The sequence below is a fragment of the Anomalospiza imberbis genome, chromosome 1 (genome assembly GCF_031753505.1).
Source record: "Anomalospiza imberbis isolate Cuckoo-Finch-1a 21T00152 chromosome 1, ASM3175350v1, whole genome shotgun sequence".
In the NCBI taxonomy this organism is placed as follows: domain Eukaryota; kingdom Metazoa; phylum Chordata; class Aves; order Passeriformes; family Viduidae; genus Anomalospiza; species Anomalospiza imberbis.
This window is the reverse complement of record NC_089681.1, coordinates 99,517,364-99,537,535: the sequence shown is the minus strand read 5'-3', so window position 1 is coordinate 99,537,535 and position 20,172 is coordinate 99,517,364. Positions and strand designations below refer to the sequence as shown.

At 39.7% G+C, this 20,172-nt stretch overlaps 1 protein-coding gene across 14 annotated transcripts in view; it reads left to right on the top strand.

Moving 5' to 3' along the window:
- Nucleotides 1–20,172, top strand: part of GLI3 (GLI family zinc finger 3) — a 204,360-nt gene that overhangs the window by 103,114 nt on the left and 81,074 nt on the right. For 13 of the 14 annotated variants that reach the window (XM_068202060.1, XM_068202017.1, XM_068202022.1 and 10 more), the window contains one exon: nucleotides 8,241–8,346. The exons of the other annotated variant lie outside the window; for it this stretch is intronic. In XM_068202060.1, coding sequence (XP_068058161.1) covers nucleotides 8,241–8,346 — 106 coding nt within the window. The remainder of the gene's footprint in view (nucleotides 1–8,240; nucleotides 8,347–20,172) is intronic. 14 annotated transcript variants of the gene reach the window in all.

Here is a 20,172-nt window from a genome sequence, read left to right as displayed (position 1 = left end):
ATGCCCTAAAATACTCATCAAAGCTGCTAGGTATAACCTATTTCCAAGTCTTTTACACTGTGGTCCAGACCTTCAGCTGCTGAAAATCTGTTTAGCTACAGTGATTTTCCCTGTGCTATACTGATAGCCAGCTGTTTGAGGTTTGGCCTTTTAAATAGCTTTTAAACTTGATTCTGCTACACAGAAGAGCACACAAGTCTACAAGCCATTGTTTAAACAAATAATGTTTGCAGACTGACTCATTGCTGCTTACAAATGTCTAAGAATGTCACCAAAGCTTGTGGAATTACCTAACTTGTCTTCATTTGTTCCCACATCAAAGCAGCAGCAATACATGGGTATTTCTAGTCCCCCCTCCTGCCAGGTTCTAGATTTCCATTGCCTTTCCTTAGCCACATTTACCTTTGCATATTACAGATATTTGTCATTGCTAACTTAATGTGTCCAGCTGATATCAAGACATTCAGATGCATTCTTTGAGCTGTGTTGAACCTGATGGAATAACCAAGCTGATCTGTGGCAGCATCTCCTTCCTACTGTTCAGGAAGTCCACATTAAACTTCTGTTTAGAAGTTCTTTGGAGTAGAAAGCCTTGCTGTGAGATTTCTTCTTGATTTCTCACCAGTGTGGATCAGGATTTATTTTGTTTGTAATCTTTTAATTTCCTCAGTTTTCCACTTTGTAGCTCACCTTCAACCACTGGAATTTGTAGTGTGCTACAGAAATGAATATGAAGAGGTAGATAGGTACATATTATTTTTGTATATATTGTGGTTATGGATCTAATTACTCGCTGCTTGCAGAGGAGGAAATGTTGAGGATGTGATCCTTCATACACATGTATAATAAAAGGTGGGAAGCATTCCAGAGCAGCTGGTTAAAACCACTTGTCTGTGATTCTTGAGAGTTAAACATGGTTGCTCATTTTGGTTTTCATAATTTTTAGGGATGCATTTTGAAGTGGTAAAGGCTGCTCTGACACGTGGTGGCATGAGAACTTAGGAGCAGGAACAGCAAGGAGGCAACTGTTGCAGAGCAGAAGCTGAATTATTTTATTACTGCATGTCCTTTGGAGGTAGAAGAGGGAGGGATCTCTTTTGTCAGCTTCCTGGCAGCAGGCAATTTGTCATTTTCTTGCAGAAACCACATTATTAAGTTTTTAAAGAAATGCTACATGTGATCCAGAGGTTCTGAAAAACATGAGCTGTGCTGTACCAAGAACCAGCTGTGTTAGATGAAACAATTATACCTCTAAGTGAGGGGATGGTGAGCCTTGTCATCCTCTTATCTTGAGACAATGGGCCAATGTACAGGTGCTGGGTGTATGCAGTTGTGCTCCTCTTCATGAAAGGTTTTTAAGGTTGCTTATAGGACGAAAAAGACAGTGTTTCCTGGGTGGAAGGCAGGATATTCCTGATTCATTTTCATCAATCTGCTGTTCTTGGGCAAACTGGGCTGATGGAGTGACTTGGCTTTCCTCCTCTAAAAAGTCCCAAGGGGGTTGTAGGGCAGCAGTGCTTTTCCCACCCCACTCACCAGGCAAGTTCATGGCTGTTAGATCCGGGCAGCAAAGAAGTTATGTCTTCACTTAGCAGTGCATCCATCCCAGTGGAAACAGTCATTTGCAAATCACTGGGCTGTGATGAATCATAAATTATGTTCTGAAAGAATCGGAGGCTTTTCTGTTCAAGGTGTTTTGTACATCATGTAATATATTTATTACATTGGGAGTCTGTCTTACTACATTTTTTTTCTTTTTCGTTTTTTTTTTTCCTTTTTTTTTATTTCTGGACGGGCAAATGGCAGTAAGCACTGGAGTCTGCTGAATGGACTTGAGAAAATTTAGTTAATATTCCAGAAGGCAGCCCTGCTCCTTAGACAGCAGAGTTGCATTGACTGGAAAGAATAATAAAGTGTTCAAACTGAAATCAATCCAGCAGTTACTTAGCCAATACCTGCAGCAAATCTGGCATATTAAAACACCTCTCAGTGCCAGCTGATGAAACCAGTTCCAGCAACTTTTATTCCAGCACAACAAGAATTGCTCCTCCCTCAAGTGTTTGGCATAATGGTTGTTGTGGAGCTGCTAACAATAAAGCATGTTCCCACAAGGTGTTTAGATTTACTTTACTGAAAGCATTAAAATGGATGACAGGAACCTAAGATTAGAAATTCATAAGAAGAGGTGGAGCTCTGCTCTGGTTTGTGAGGCTTGAACACCTGGAACTCCTGTGGTTTAGTTTTAAGATCAGTACATAGGCTCTGTGAGCACCAGCAGAGGGTATAGCAAGGGGAAGTTTGATCATCATTAACACACACACATACTACATGGAAGGGAAGCGAGCCAATGGAAAATTCGCTGTTCTCTGAATGTGTTACATCTACTATAAGTTATCACAATTAACATTTAGTGCTACTGGAAGGGAGAGGACTTGCCCCTTAAGTTATTTTCCTCAATTTCTGTTTCTTGTCTTTATACACTTACTTGACTTTTTTTCCAGCTTTGCCATGGCTTTTTCTTTTTCCTATTTAGAATCCCGTTCTCTGTGATGTCAGATGGTGACTTAGCTGCATCCGTGTCAATGTGACTGTTGCCACATTGGAAGGGTGTGTGTGTGTGCATGCACACACAGACACACGGAAAGCATCCTGAGATAACTGGCTGTAGCATGGCAGTGGATCAGCCTGCAAACAAGCAGTGCTTCAGATGGCAACCAGCTACGCTTGAAGCAGCAGCCCTAGTCACTGTAGGGAAACTCTTCAAAGTGCACAGAGTTAAGTGCGTGCATTAACATGTAGCTGTGGCTCAGTCATTTTTTCTTCCTGATTAAAACCTCTGTATAAGCAGACGTAGAAAACATAAATCACTCCTTATTGGGAGAGAACTAAAAAGACCCTCAGAGACAACATGTGCTCTTATTGAGCCCTACTGCAAGCTGTAATTAAACAGAAATCCAAAATAAGATCTTTGCTTGGCAACTAAGAACCTAATTCTTGCCATAAAACCTGGCAATACCATTAAGTTCAGATCAGTTGAAGCAAATGTATGTGAAGAAACAGTGATGCCCTTAGGGACTCTGCAAAGCTGAATATTAGAAAATTCTCATCTGGTGATCAGCTTGTGAACCAAAGGAAGTGTAGAAATTTGCTGGCAAACTCTTCAAAACTGTTCCGCATATTGAAAATACATTAACAGGGAGGCTATATTTTGCATCATACTGTATCTGTTACATCTGGTGTGAAAGCTTGGTACTGTTGTTCAGCATCAAGACTGTAATGGATTTCAACAGGAAGGAGATTGCACCTCAAGTGAGGTTATATCTGAGATAGAAGTTTGCACCTGGCTCAGCTCTGACATGCAATTTGGTGAGCTGATTGTCCTAAGGACAAATGCTGAAGCATAATGAGGGCTTCCTGTGTTGGGCTTGGGACCTCTGTTTTCTTGGCCCTGACCTCGTGACACAGGTGCAGACATCGAGGCCACACTAGGTGAGTTCAAGCCAGTGCAGGCACCTTCTACAGTTATTACATTAGGGTTCACCACATACGGTAGCAAATGTTTTCTTGATGTGCTGAAAAATGCAGCCTGTCATTTCAGCAGCCGTCTCCCTCAAGCATTTGGCAGGAATCACAAGGTGCTTCAGCAAGTCAGCTAGCTGAGGGCAGAGTGTTTTACTAGTATCACCATCACAGCTGACCTTTCCAAATGTAGTGATCCCCTAAGAAAGGCATATTTGAGAGACTACAGAGTGTACAGAAGAGTTACCATGAACTTCAGCGAGCTTCATAGCAGCCTAACCCTTCTGCTGTCGTCTCAGGGTTGTTGCACAGCACCTCTGAGCCAGCTGGCATCATCCCCCTTTCCAACAAGTCTTGCTGTGAATTGCATCTCATCAGACTTCAATTCAGGTTTGCTGTTCAGCATCAAGGATCATACATACCTGTCCTTTCTCCCAGTTTCTTTCTCTTGATGCTGCAGCAGAGACTTAGGTTGTCGACTTTCAGAGAACAAGAGTAGGTCTCTTCTTTTTTCCTGTATGGGAATGATTGTAATTGGAGAGAGATGATCCTATTCACTTCTTTAAGAAGGTAAGAATTATTCTTGAAGGAGAAATAAGGAGGCAGGTTTTACACAACAGAAAGTCAGCATAAATTGACATATTTTCCAGAAAACCTCTTAGTGATAAAATTGATGAGTTTTTAGCGTTACAGGCAGTTGTGTCTCCCACTTTGTTTTAAGGAGACCCTGCTAGCTGTGCAGCACAGAGGAGAACATCTGAGGGAAGCTTACAGTACTAGGCAGCAGAGAATTCTGAAGGTGGCAATAGCTACCAAACTCAGCAATGTGTGAGCAGTGTCTTCAAATATATTTTCAGCGCTTTGGCATGTCCTTACAAATTCTTAAAAACAGTGGAATTTATGCACAGAATCAGGTACTTCTAGTGAGTTGGAGCTGAAAGCTGCAAATACACAGCCAGCACCTGTCCATGTACTGTACACTCTACATCAGTCTCTGCAAGGATGTCACTGGCCCAGGAATTCACAGTTGCATTTGGATGTTTGTAAGGAAACTGCCTGGAATACTCTGTGCGAGTTTGCATCTTAGCCAGTATTTTTAAAAAGGTAATAAGTAATTTCCGTAGCAGAATAGGAAGTTAGATTTTTGTCAATTTGTTTTGGTGAGAGGAGTTTTTCTTTGCTGAAGGTGAGTTTTTTTTCCTCACAGTTTAAATGAATTAATGAAAACATAGTCAAAGCAGCTATCCTGTCTTTGACACTGAGTTTTTCCCCTGGTTTTCTAGATAGGTAAAGCATCTTGTACAAATTACTGTGAGTCAGATAGGTTCAGATTCAATTCTAGCCTCACTAGTCTCACTCAGTTTTTTACCTACCTACAGTATCAATAATTATGGCAGAATGTGCCATTAATATTCTGATGCTGCCTTTAATGAAATAGTTACTGGGTGGGATATGAAAAGTCGATGTGAAACTGGGTACAACCTCAGTTTTTGCTTTGTAAACTTCTTATTATCTAGTTCCATATAAATACATGTCAACTAATTACATTTTATGCCGTTTCAAGTGAATTCCAAGTGAAACCCTGGACGATGGGTGCTTTGGCAGCTCTCTGATCTCAGAGTCTTTCCATATAAATACTCAATGCTTTTCAAAGTGGAGTGGTCTTGGGCCCCCAAGCACGTAGAATTTACCAGCTACTTTTGTGCTGAGGGCTGGCCCAACAAGACAGGATTTGATTTCCATCTGTAAAGTTGACTCCACCAGTTCTGTAGTTCTGTGCATTATTCTCCCTGTCTCCCATTTAGCATGTTAGTCTGCTGACAGTAGAGTACACAGCACTTAGCAGCTGGTTTGTGGAACCATCAGTCAGGAAATTGTATGATAAATAGGAGGTAGCCAAGTTTAGTGGCACTTTATTCTGCTTCAGCAGTTTTAGCCTGACTTCGGATAAGTCATCATGTGTTTTTTCTTAAGGGTTGCAACAAGAGATGGCTACAGTGTAGTAAGTTATTACACATACACTTGAGTTACGATGTTCACCAGCTGTATTGCTCATGTGTAAATAATAAACTGTGAGATGGATAATTATGTTGGGGTTTGATATGCAGCTCTACTCCGGACGGCTCAGGGCTGACAGAGACAGCTCCCTGTGCCATGATGGAATACGGCTGTTTCCCAGATGGAAACTACAAACAAGATGCAACCAAGATACACAAGGGCGCTTAATGTGAGAGGACTCAAAAAGATGTTCTTGGAGATTTATAGCCCATGCATAAATAAAACTTGTTGATGATAAGCACTGCATAAGCCCCACAGAGAAAAATACCTTTTTTTGGGTTGTTTAATAATAAGTTTCCATTTCTCAGTGGAAAGTAAATTAGACATTGAGGAGGGCCAACTGGTGTTTCACTACATAATTACTAGGACTCCTTTTAATGGATAGGCTCTCAGGCTGAGAGAGGGTGGGAGAGTGGGGAGGCTTGGCATCCTGAGTGGGATTTCATGTTTTGGCCAGGTGAACCACATCTTGTCTGACATGAATATGGGTAGCAAAATCTCTTTGGTCTTCCCTGTGCTCTCCAGACCCACTCTTTGAAGGAGATGCATAGGGCAGAGAAGGATTTGCCTGTGCATTTATGAGGATGTGAGTGACTTCCTTTTTTGCTGAAAAAATGGTGACAGACTTTGTACTGGAAAATGCTAGACATCTGCTTTCAAACCTCTTCCCTTTGGCTTATACTGCTGTAGTCAAATACCAGTTTAGCAGGGAACAGGGCAGGCAAGGAGATGTGCTAAAACACACTTCCCATGTCCCTTTTCCCCTTTGCCTTGGTGTCTGCTGGGGAGTGTGTTTCAGGAGGTGGAAACAAGCTTCCTCCACTCAGACAATGACAGTGTGTTCCTGATCATCTCTGACCCATTTTTTTTACCTCTGTTGAAGACCATTAGTGCTTGGCATGGGGAGTGAAGTTCATAACAGATTGCATGCCAAGGTCCAGTTGATGCAGCAGAACCAGAATTAAGAATAGTGTGAGTTTGAGCTCCCAGCTTACATCATAAGCCACAATTATTTTTCATTTATGATGCCTAAGTCAGTAAATGGCTGAAATGTGCTGTGGCTAGTCACATGCTGATGTCCTTTCACAAAATCAAGCTGTGTAACTGGACGGTCTGTGTCAGATGTTTCCAGGCTTTCTTGAAATACTGGGAATATTTCCTCAGAAATTATTTCCCCTTCATCCCCTGTTTGTATTCCCTCAGGGCAATGAGATTTGTTCCTCTCATTCTTCCCACACTTCAAAATGCAATAATAAAGCAACCCAACTTTTTAAAACGTGATGAGGAAAAATTCTTTTTTTTTTTCACCATCTCTAGTTGACACCAGGGAACTGCTTTCACAAATAATATCATCTAATAGGAGGCTTAAATTTTGATGAATAGGAAAGGTGGGAAATATAAAGAAAAGATACTTTCAAGAGCTGGTGGGCAAAACTGGAGTAGAATTAGTTTTACTGCCAGTACACGATAGAAGTTTCCTTTTTTTGTAGAAGCATTTTAGTCAATCCATGACATGACTTCATATCTGTACTTCTCAGCCTTTGGGTGACAGATAAACACATGGCATCACCCAAAGTGGCAATCGGGTAACGATTGTGCAGGATCAGTTTGTTTCATGCTGCTGGAGGTGCTTAACATTTCGTTGGAATTGTGACTGTTTGAGAGGCAGTGGTGAGCAGCGTGTAACATTTTGAGGCGCACAGATCACAGCGGTGTGCTGGTGAGGAGAGCTGTGGTCTGTGAGAACTGTGCCCCTCGAAGCTGGGGGGCAGTCCGGCTGCAGAAGCCATGGGGAGGGCGGGCTGGTGCCTGACTCCTCAGGGCAGAGCCCATGGGGGTGTCAGGGGCTCATTTGCCCTTTTGTCAGCCTATATCCCAGGCTCTCCAGAAACAGCAGGGAACAGGAGTTCTGACAGCTGCAAAATCTCCCATCCTGTGAAAGCCATGGAGAACATAGAGCAGGGGAGCTTACTGCAGCCATGAATCTCTGGGTCTCCAGTCATAGGGACAAAGAAAGCATCCTTCCTTTTTAAGAGCTGGGTATGAAATGAGTCCCTCTGTCCTCACACACATTCCTCCAGGTTCAGCCATTGGTGTGGTGCAGTTAAACATCTTCAATAAGGCCTTTCCCAGTCACATTTGCCTTCAAACATCGTTGTCTGATTTACTCCAGTTTTACTTACATTTCTCAGCATGTCACTTCAGTTTGGCTTTCTGTTGTAGGACTGTGTGTACATCTCTGAAGATATACTTTTTTACTGCATTGTATTCTCTACTTAGGCTTTTTTTCCTGGGATGATTTTTTTCTTGTTTTAATACAAAATAAATAAATCAGGAATGCTTATGAAAACCGTGATGGTCCTTTTGATCTGGTGCTTCGCATATGGGCACATAATTATTTATTAAAGACTTTTTTATGCCCCTTTCCATTTAAGCTATAAAAAGAGAATATTAAAATTAGTAAATACATATTCATGCAAACACTGTGGGCCAAATTCTCCTCTCAAACAGACCTGACTGATAGCACCATGGAAGGAGATTTTGACCCCTAAGTCATAGCACTCTTAACATATGCTTTTCAATATCTCTTCTGTCTTTATGAATGTTGTTTTTAAAGAATCATTGGATATAGTCAGATCTGGGAACCTCGCTTGTTTTTTCAGATCCTCCTCACCTTTTTCCGGCATTCCACCCTCCTGTACCAATTGATGCAAGACATCATGAGGGACGCTACCATTACGAACCATCTCCCATTCCTCCTCTACACGTGTGAGTATTCAGTGTTCCCCCTTGCTTCCTGAAAAAACGGACAAATACATGAACCTTTGCAATGCTTGAAACCATGTACCTGAAGCACTTTTCCAGTCTTGCCAGAGTGCGAGATTTACTTTTGGAAAGCATTGAGGTTATCTGTTCTAAAGCAAAACCCATGCTGGTGCTTGAGGAATTCCTGTTACAATAGGTAGCTGGCAAAAGTTACCTATGTCTTTTGCTGACATTTATTCTGTATTATGTCATTCTATAAAGGCTAAATTAAAAAGTGCTGAGTCCTGTGACATACAGGCAGATAAACATGTATTTAATCTGTATTAAGCTTGGTATTCTTCATAGCTAAAATTTCCTTTCATGCCAAAGGTTTGTTTACAAAACAACCATTAGGTTGGTTTTTTTCCCTAGTGAATGCTATGGAGCATAATGAAATTTTTGGTAAATTTTCTCAGTCCCTGTTGTGTGCACATATAGGCAATCGGTTGATTGATGGGAATGTCACCCAAACAAAATGGCAAATGTGATAGAGCACATGGTTTACACAAAGATAAAAGAAATGAATACCAGTGATAACATGCATTAGAAAAGGGTGGTAGTGGTGAAATCCTGTAGAAATAAATTTTATCTTATTCCATATGGGGAGACGGGTATCAGCATTGCAGAATAAACCAGTAGATGTGTCCAGAAAACTGCTAAATACCACTTAAAATGGAGCCGAAAAGCAGGGCTTGGTACTTCACTGAAAAGCTTGATGTATACATTTAATCATATCTACTAATCACCTCTCACACTGAGAAAATACAAGAAGAAAAGCACAAGTAATACTTTGAAGAATAATGCTAGTTGTTTAGATGGCAGATTGCTTTTCTATGGCTATTAGTTACAGCTGTGTAATTACATATATGCAGAAGAAAAATGAAGTTGTTTTAAAACAAGTCCTCCTCTGTGAGCAGAATTAATTGATATTAACAATCCTAACTACATGCCCAAGTACACACACAATATTTTACTAACAGGTTTTTTTGGGTCAGTCTTCTATTACTGAATTGTAATTTCAGAGCAAATTTGCCTGGAGGTAAGTAATAAATCTGTGTTGCAGTCTTCTTGGGCATTAGAGGAAAAGTGGGTATTTATAGAAAGAGAGAACACAGAAATTTGTGATTTATTCCTCAGGGTTCCTCAGATGCATCACCATTTACACCACAATCTACCACATAATAAAGTACACTCACATACATGTTTAAATTTGCTGCTAAATACTGTTGTAAGCTGAAGGTGGCAGGCTCAGACAGTCATTACAGGGTCATCCTAGATTTGGCATTGCGGTCGATATTCTACATGGATGGATGTTTTTAGGAGCTGGGGGAGATGATCCTGCTCATTCTAAAGGTAGTGGGGAATTTGCCTTTTTCTTTGTGTTGGGAAGATGGGGTAGGGAGTTTTAACCTGCATCAGCAGAGGACCATCATCCAAGACACAAGTACTGCCTACCAGCTTGGAAGAGGCTTCTGGAAGTCTGTGCCATGTGGGATGCTACCTGACTGCATTTGCTGAGCTGAGCCCTTCCTGGAGCCTCAACCTCATGAACCCAGTCCACAGCATGACACCCCAAGCCTGCAGCAGGGCTTTTGAGTGGGTAGGCTACTGTTACCTGTTTTGGGTGACAGTGGGAAATCAGGACTAGCAGTCTACACTGCTCTCAGTGCCAAGACTTCTGTAAGAGACCCAAAAGATGTTGGAAATGCTTTTTTCATACCTTGTTTGGCATTCAGAGGTAGTCTCCTCTGGCCCCAAAATCATGCTCTTTCTATGGAATGGTGCCCTGCTGTGTGCTGTGCACCCCTGCTCCCTGATTAAGTAGCAATTCAACTGGGCCCTGCATAGGCAAGGAGGTCTTAGCCAGATGTGATGACTGCAGACAGCTGCTTATACTCTGATATCAGCCCAAGGTTTAAACTCAAAACTGCCTTTATATTGGCCATTTTTCCCCATTAACTTCTGTTGATTCTTTTGCTCATTTGGTTTATGTCACCATTGGAATGATGAGTTGTAGTGGACGCTTGCAGCTGTTGTGGTTGGTGTAATTAAATATAAATAGGCAATTAAGCAACTTAAAAAAAAATCATTTAGACTTCAGCATCTTTGTAGATGTTATGTTTTGTCATGCTTTTGCAGTTTTCAGGAAAATATATTAACGTGTGAGATAGGCACCCAGTGGTTTTCTTGCAAGTTTTACAGAGATGGGTATTAGTAGCACTTAGAATCACCTGGAATCATTTGGAGCCATTACTTGAACTGCTGTCCCAGCACCCACTTAAAAAAAAAAAAAAAAAAAAAAAGAAGATAGAGAATTCTGAGAGAAAATGGCAAGAAACCAGAGTCAGGAAGTAAATGTTTATCCACAGCTTCAACAATTACTTCATTGTACAAGTGGTTTTATCCTCAGCTTTAAAGTACTCTCAAATGTGTGTATGTAATATAAATTAAAAATAAAATTGTAAAAGAGGCATCATTTTAGTTATCCAAGCTCCTTGAAATATGTTCCAGAACCTGTCAAGCCTTAGTGGAATTAGTTTAGGTATAGTACAAGTGCTGAAAATATGTGAGGAGTGCCTTGTCTATATGGTACCTATAGTGTCTGCACATAATTTTGAACACTGGCCAAGTGAAAAAGAAAAAAAAAAGCAGGAATTTTAAAGATGTTACAAGGCTCTTACGTACTTGAAGGTCTAAAAAGGTATATGTATTTGTGTGTGTGTATATATATATGATTCTTACAGTTTAATTGCTGATGGTCAGAACTGTTGCATCCCAAATTTCAGCCTGGAGCCAAAGTTTATAATTTGAGTTATAAACCCTTAAAATAAGGGTTTATGTTTATGATGGAATTGCTGACAGATGCTTATGTATAGTAGGACTAGCAGGCATTGCTGTAATTATGCTATCGTATCCTATCATTAAAGATTTCAATTGAAAGAGGTTTATAAATTGCTCTTCCTCTTAGATAAACCACCCTACATTAAGGCATCAACGATATGGTGCAGAATTAAATTAAAATCTCATAAAATGAAATATGTTCTGTATTAGCTGTTTGACACTTAATTTGCCTCTGAATGAGTAGAGGAAATCACAAATTAACCTGCCTTTGTTTTTCCAGCCATGGCTTATTACGTGTTAGAACAACTGCAATTACAGCCAATAATAACCCCCAACCCTTATGAATATGTACTGAAATGTGTCACTTTGTGTTACCGAAACCTGCTAGGACTGTGTAGTTATCTTGGAATTTCTACAGTACATCTCTGGTTTATACTTCAGGAAGATGTATGAAACTTGAGTTGTTCTTCAGCAGCAAGGGATGAATGGCAGAATTGAGGCTGGGGCTTGTGTTTTCCTTTTATTATTTTGTTTTTTCAAATTCAGTTAAAAAAAATCCAGTAAACTGTAATTGAGTTTTGCTGCTTTACATTGAACTAAGAGGTTAAATTATGTGATAAATACCATATGATTTAAACAAACCAAAAGAAGCGTGGTTTTAGTAATCACATTCCCTGCTTTGTTTTACTTTGTTGTTTTTGTCCAGCTCTTTCCTAATTTCCAAAATTGATTTCTAAAGTATGGTATTAAAGAAGGAGTTGAAGCTTATCTGTGTTTTGGTCTTTGACATCTGCTAGGTCATCCATTAGAGAGGGATGGCTTCTCTGGTTGATGTGCAGTGATTCAAAATCATGCCACTAATGAGGGTGTTTATTTGAAATTAATACCATGAGTATGCTATTTTTCTTCAAGATCCAAATCCCAAATTTGTTACTGGCTAACTCTTCCTCTTGCTTGATGCCTTTGTTTGGAATGAGAGTTATTAGCAGTGAACAGAAGAAGAAGAAGGGTGTCTTGTCTATTTTTATGACAGTGCAAGTGTAAATAACTTTATAGTCCCACAAATTTTAAAATCTGTCTTAGCCAGGATGAGAGTTTTTATTTATTAATTTTAAAAAAGCTCCTAAGACAGAGGTAAAATTCTACAGAGGGATTTAATTTCAGCGATTTAGGAAGCTACCGTTCTTGGCCATTCATTCATTCCCATGCTTCAACCAAGTTGCATCAGTAGATTTTTCCCAGTATCCTTCATTTCAAGGTTGAGTTGGACAGCCTTTGAAGGTGACCTATCCTGATATCTTCAGGCGTCGTTACTGTGGCTGTGGAGGGAACGCACTCCTGCAGAGATGAGGAAGGAGACAACAGTCAGGTGGCAATACCAGGAATGGCTCTGGGGCAGTGTGGCTTGTGTACATCTTGGAATGGTAAATGCATGTGTTGCAGGAGGCTAGTGGAAAGCTAAATTTCAGGGCTGAATGCATCACAAGATGCATCATGCATGTTTGAAAATACTCATCCATTTAGTCTCCATCTCTTTCTGCCATCCCTTTTTGCCTTAGCTCTGGACTACATATAAGGAAGAGTGAGCAGGTAAATCTAAAGGAAGGTGCTACCCATATGCTTACAGTCGAGGGAGAATGCCTTTGCCAGGAGGAAGTTGCATGGTACAGCTGATGTATTTTAGCTTCCTAGGAACAACAGTATTCCAAGCTCCTTTTTTTTTCCCTAACTGCTGATTGAGACTAGCAAATTTGGTGCTCTTATGCCCTGAAATGATGCATGTGCAGATAACCAGGCATGTGCCTTACATGAATGCCTTGAACAGATATTTTGAACTTTCTCAATGCTCTGGTACTAAACCAGAGCATGTGTTTTGCTAGCAGTCAGCTCCAAGTTGATAAAAAGGGAGTCTCATTCTTAGATATGTTATTTCATTCATCGTTTATACACACATCAGTTACACAAAGGAGGAAAGAAAAGCAAAGTCAGGCCCAGACACTCAACTTTCATCATTGTCTGATTACGGACCATGCAGCAAAATAGGGGATGCCCAAATGTGAGAAGATTAAAGCATATCCTTGATTATCAGAGAAACTGCTAGCCACACATTTGATAGGATGTTTATGTTTTCCCAGCCTTGTCACTGACATTATGATTTTTCTTTTAATTTTCATTTCTAAGCTCTAATTTATTTTTTAAAATCTGAGTGTTTAAGCCTCTTAAATCTTTTACCTGCTGCTTTACCTCAGTGTACCTCTAAGTTGTAGACTTGGCAAGGAGTTTGTCAGCTTGTCAGACCATTCATTGATCCTTTCACAGTGGGAAGGAGAGCCCCACCCAGCATGAAAAACATCACTCATTGAATTGGCTTTAATTACTTTGAGACTTTGAATGGGTTTTATGGTTTAGCCAGGAGCCATCAAAGAAGAAAGACTGGGAAGCTCTTGGGACATGAAAAGATGACTGTAGTTACAGCTTCCCAAAATCATCCGTGAAAGTATATTCTTTAAACAGGAAGAAATCTTGTATTAAATGTGAAACACCTTAAGAAACCTGTCTCTGGAAGTGAAGTGCAGCATGCAGAATAAGCAGCTGCTAATAGCCTGGAGGATTTTTATAGCAAGTCTCTGAGAAGGAATCAGCATGGTCTGGTGACTCGTTAAGGTTATACAGAATTTGTTATGTGCCAGAGATATGCGTGTTGTAGGCTCTGCAAGCAGCGTGTATCCCTCTTTTCTTAGTGATTATTCAGGAAAGTAAAATACCAGGGCCAGATGCCTACACATAAATTTCACCAGATAGTTTTCTTTCAGTGCCAGACCTTTTACAAAGCTTGGGAATAGGAAGCTTCTGTCTAGGCTAAAACTGTGGTATCTTAGTGTATAGTTTTGCATCATTTAAAATAGTGAATCAGTGTTTTGTTCAGCTGTTCATTCTTATTTAGTGGTATTTACCTTAAGATTTGCAGATCATAAATTCTCCTTTGTCAGCTTTGTAATGCTTGCAGAGTAGTTTCAGAAACATAGTGTTTTTTAAAACTATCTGAAAGTGTGAAAAGTTTGGAAAGGAAATTAGTAGTGTCATATAGAGAATTGCAGAAAAAAAGGGTAAGTGTTTCTCTTAAATTTTTGATTCTGAGCTACCTTTTAAAGGGAAAAAAAAGGTTAAGATGTGGATTAAAATAGTTAAATATTTTTGATGTAGCTGTTTTACTTAAGTTGTTATATTCCTTTGTTTAGGTAAACTGCAGTCTGAAGTTACTGCACAGCCAATTCAACTCTTCTGTATTTCTCACTGACTTGCTCTCTCTCTGTCTAGGAAAAAAACAGTATTTAGGAAAAACTATCTTATTTAATTTCTGCTGAAAAATAAATTTTAGATCAAATAAGGATTCACTGCTAAAATCCATCCCTGTTTTAAGCCAGCACATTTACATGAAAGTCAAGAGAATTGCCTCTAAGCACACCAGATTACATTTGGTTCACATCATTCATCTGTTTCTGTGGTGGATAATACTTTGTGACACAATCATTTTCTCTGGAGTAGCTAATTGTAATGCCAAGGAACTACAGATTCATAAAGGAGAAACAACAGCAGTAGATAAATATTGCGTTAACAGAGGCTCTTTGTTGTTTTTATACACCCATCTTGATTTTGGGCTGTCTGGGGAAGTTGCAGCAATTAAAATTAGAGGAAAATTTTGGTGAGATTTTTAATGTAGAAGGAAGAACTTGTAAAATGTAATGGTTTGTTTTGTTGAAAATCCTTCGTAAAAAGTTCCCCCAAATCTTTGGTTTATGTTTTTTTTTTTTTTTTCATGTTGAGAAAAGCACTCGAGTGGCTGCAGCTCCCAGCCCTAATGAGCAAGATGTGCCTCCAGTGGCTGGCAGCTGGCTGACCATCTCTCTTCAGCACTCCAGAGCAGCAACAACACACAGGGCATCCTGCTGGTGTGATGCAGGGGGAGGTAAAATTGGGAAAAGCCCTCATCCCCACCTGATACGTAGAGAGGCACAGGTTTGTCTGGTGGAGCCCAGTCCAGCGAAAGGGATTCTTTAAGGGGTTTTCATGGATTATGCTGTTGCAGAGGAGCAGTTTCAAGGTTTATCGGCAGTGAGGTGTCTATCAGCACTCGTCAGCACTGCCACTTAGCTGATTTACCCCGTCTGTGCAGTTAGCAGTCCTTCCTTAGATGAATTCTTGGCTGCCAGTGAGAAGTGGTTCCCTAAGGCAGGCTTTCAAACCAGCATGAATTAAGGGATGACGGAAGCAAAAAGAATGGCCAGCAAAGTTACGCCTCAGGTCACTGTTCTATGTAACATTTTTCTGTAAACTGAGAAATAACTAGACAGGATTTCAAGTTGTTTGGGTGCTTGCTGTGTGCAGATGTGTATACAAGTGTGTGAATTTATGTGTGTGTGTCTGTGCATGCATCCTCTTTACATTACAGGGTGAATATCTTTGCTTACATTTATCATGAACTGAGTAATTTTAGACCTCTGCAGTTAAAACTAATGCAGGGAGCTACTCAGAGCTTGAGAAAGATGGAAAATTAGAGGGAAAATGTCAACAAAATGCTTAGAAAAATGTTCAATGGCAAAACCTTTGAGAACATGTAGATCATTACCTTAATTTAACATTTAAACAAAAATATATAGAAGAGCTGCAATGCTTGAGTTCTGCTGCTTGAAATTTCTATTATCTCATTCTGTTATCAGCTGCAAAGAATGCAAGCTCTAAATATAGTGCACATTCAAAGGCTGTGAGCCTGTGGTTTCTTGGACAAAATTCCTGTGTTCTTTGTGCTGTAGTCAGCAGTATTAGTTGAGTGAGCAGATATTGACTGTGGTATTCACGTGCAGTGAACCAGAAGCAAGCCAACTCTATAGAGGCTGCTGTCAAACTTGTTGCAGTAGCCTGTGAGGTACTGGACTGTGACAGACTCCTTTTTTTTCAGCACAATTCTTCCACTCATGTTAAATCTTGCTTCAAAGAGAGTTGAAATGTTACAGTCTTAGTAGGATTTTTCTTTTACTCTTTTTTTTTTTCTTTTTTCTTTTTTTAAAGTGTACTTGGGAGATTCCTGTGTTGTAAATTGGAAGTTTCCTAAAGTTAGAGTAGGTATAAACTCCAAGAAATGTGAGTGATGAGTAGCATGTGTTTTAGGAACATAGAGCATCTTCATTATACTCTCACACTATCTTTCCCTGACTTAGACTCCATCCTCCCCCAACAAAGACATCAAGTCCTAGAATCTTGGAGTATGGATTGAATGTAGTTGACACTTTTTCTTTCCCAAAGGATGAAAAAACAGAAGCTAAATTAACACCTTGTTTTTGGCACCACCTACTCATCCCACGATATTTTTATAAACATAAATATATATATGTGTGTGTGTGTGTGTGTGTGTGTGTATAAATCTCTATTTGTTTACATATCTGTAACAAAACATAGGCTGTTGAAGCTGTTCTTCTGAGGTGTAAGAGACTAACTAGCTGTCCCGTGCATATTCTGTGTTGTGTGATGCTAGAAAAAAACCCCAATGATACCTTAATTTTGCTGAAAGTATTGTGTTTTGTGTTCAATGGGTTTTTCACCACTGCATCTCGGGCCAGGCTGAGCTATCATTGATGACTGATGTTATTGATTAATAGAGGAAACAATTTAAAGAAAAATGTTATTTTGTTTGATTTTTACCGAGAAATGGCTTGGGACTTTATTTCAGAGTAATGTTTACATTGAAGCCGGGCCTTATGAAGTTACCACTGAAGAGCAGGTGCTTAATCCCTTCCAGCACTGAATGTGTAGGTCAGAATTTACAATAGATTACAACTGCATTTATGGTCAGCTTTATAGATGCATTGACAATTTTCTGGAGAGGTTAGACACAGAGGCAGAGGTTAGACACAACTCTGCAGAGGTTAGACACAGAGGCAAACATCTTGCAGCCCATGAGTCAGGAGTACAAAGCTCCTGAAGGAATGAACTAACCTATCATCTTCTTGAATGCATTATTTATGAGGTGTTGTGACCATTGGTGTTAAGGATCAACAGAAAATTAGGGAGTATTTCACATAAGGGAGAATTTCTAAACATATCAGATTTAAATGGCTATCTCTTTAAAGATACACATCTTTCAGTCCTGCATCATCTCCTGTTGAAATTCAGCCTAGATTTATCATGCCTTTTCCACTGGCCCGTGGAAGAAAAGATTGATAGTCTAGTCCAGTTTATAGAGGCCACCAACGCAAATAGCCCCATTTAACAACATTGTAGACAGATTTGGCAGAGAGATCAGTAGCTGAATGACCAGGGGCAATCAGGTGTTCTCTGCTTTACCCGGGAAGATCACTATCAGCGTATATCATCAAGACAGTACCAAGAAAGCTTGTGTAGCCTGCCTCTGTCTTCGTTTGCCTTGCTTGTTCCTTGGACATTAGGCTTCCATCCTGACACCTTTTCTGGGAACTGTGTTTCTACTCCTGTGATTAGATTGAATTGCAGAGATGCTTAGGGAGCAAATGTGTAGGTTGAGCAGGTGTGTTCCAAGCTGGCCAGGCTGTTCCCCTTAGGGTTTTCAATTACACACTCAGCTACCTACTTTGTTTAGAGAACTAGTAATGCTTCCAGCATATAGATAATGCATTTGCCTCGGAGATTTAAAAACTGAATTTACTACTTTTCAAAAAAAAGTGTGCAGCCAGAATATAAATTTCCTTTATGTTTGTTGTTCAAAGTTACAACTTTGCCTGGAAAATGTTTTTTAACTCCAGTTTTTCACACAAATAGAACAAGAATAGCAGTGCGAGGAATTTCTCTCTAGTTTCTTTTGATGGCTATAGTTTTCCAGACATTATATATTTACCATTTGTTAGGACTAACTTGTACTGTGGACTATGTAGCAGCAAAGTGTCTTTGAGTCCTTGAAAGATCAAAAAGATGGCCTGACAGAGACAAGACTTCTCAGCCTGGCATGAGAACTCAGTGTTTTCATGATCTTCTCTGGGTGCACCTAAGCCAGCTCCCATACCTGGACCTTTGTTACTGGCAGAGAAAATACAAGAAGGCACTGTTAGAATATCTTTCTTCTCCCCTTTTACCTTAGCAGAATTCACCTTTGATGTAAATGGTGCTTCATATACCTGTGAATCCTACTGCTCTCATGATTGTTGGTGCTGATCTGTGACTTGCGCACCTGCTGTTTGAGGTGGTGTTTGGAGGACAGGAGAAGCTTGGAAGTCGTGTTTTCATAAGGTCACCCCTTGACTCAAGTCCTGGGTACAGCATAAATATGTACTGTACAGCTGATATTGTCACTCAGGTGCACTCTCAAAATGGCTTTTCTTTCCCAGATCACGTATTTTTCTAGGGGAAGGGGGGAAGATGCATATCAGAAAATAATCTATGTGTTTTATATAGAAATGTATATATGTAGAATTTTATTCAGGAGTTTCTGTAGATTTGTGTAATCTATTTCTTTTTTCCTGCTGCATGTAGTTTTAGATGAGAAATTCAAGCTGATACTCTATTCAGTAACAGTAGTCACTAATCCCTGTGAATATCAATTTTGGGCTGTCTGTTGATGATAGTACAGAGGTTTGAAGCAAATCCAACCATACCTTAACAGAAATGATTAATGCTGAACCTTCATATCGCTATTTTGTCAGGACTGTAGTCCTGCAAAGTTAGAATTTTAGTCAGATGTTCCCTTCACAATCAAAAATGCGTAGCAAGTGCAATAGGAGAAATACTCAGTTCCTGAATTTCTCTTTTGTTATTGCCAACTTGGTTTTGTTTACAACAGTGAAGTTATTATTATTTTATTATGTAAAAGAATTAAAGAAAAAATTCTTTCTTCCCCAAATTGCAGTTTTGTAATATTGTGAACGTGTCTTACAGTAGGCACTGGAAATGAAAGGATTTGTTTTGGTTTGGTTTTGAATTTGGGAAAAGAGTGTTCCTTAGCATCATAGATCTGATGTTGAGGACAGTGTTCACTTGAGGTAATGTGAGAAACTTCAGATGCTTTTCCAGAAGAAGGAACACCTGCCTTAATGGGAGGAAGGAGTTAAGGGAAGAAGAGAAACTAAAATTTGCTGGAACAATAGTGAACATAGCATTCTTGCCTTTGAGGTAGGGAAGGTTTAGACAAATCATAAGTGAATGAACGAGATGAGGAGAAAGGCTCCGAAGTACTAAAAGTGATAAAAGCTTCATTTTCTAAAAATAAAAAAAACCACTACATTATGAGAGTAATAACACATTAATTAAAAATACTGTTTTTCAAGAGAACAAAGTGTTTGTGACATTCACATATCAGTTGATTTTAAAATTTAATTTTACTGTCATGGGTCATACCCATCATGAGAAAAACGTCCTGTGAATTGCGCATGAGATTTTTTGAGATTTAGGACCAGCCTCAAGCTCTTCTTTCTGGTCAGATAATCCCCCTGGTGGATGCAGTAGTCTGGTTCTCATGCTGTGGGAGTGGATCCTGATTACCAATGCTGTTTTTTCACAGAGAGTATTGCTGCACAGAGGCAGGAGCACTCTTTGCATGCAGACTGCAACCTCTTCTCATCTGTGAATGGTAGAGAGAGAAATGAGGAGTAATTGTAGAAACCATTTCAGCTCTCTTAGCTTTGTACCATTTGGTTGTTTTTCTTCTTCTCCCAATCATGCATGCATGTATGTATGTGTACTTTCTCTGTCCTGCCAAGGTTATCTTTAAAGATCTACGGCATTTTCTGAGTGTTTTTGAATGAGTTCACTATTTACTGTATATTGCTTTTATAGAGGTCGTCTTTGATGAGTTTTTAGTCATATGCGCCCGCTGAAGTTTCAGTGTACTCAAGCATTAGAAAAGCCACTGAGTGTCTTTGTTTTCTTTGTTGAGCTGTTTATTTTGCTTTCTTCCCACACAGTTCCCTGGCCTCGCTCTGACAACTG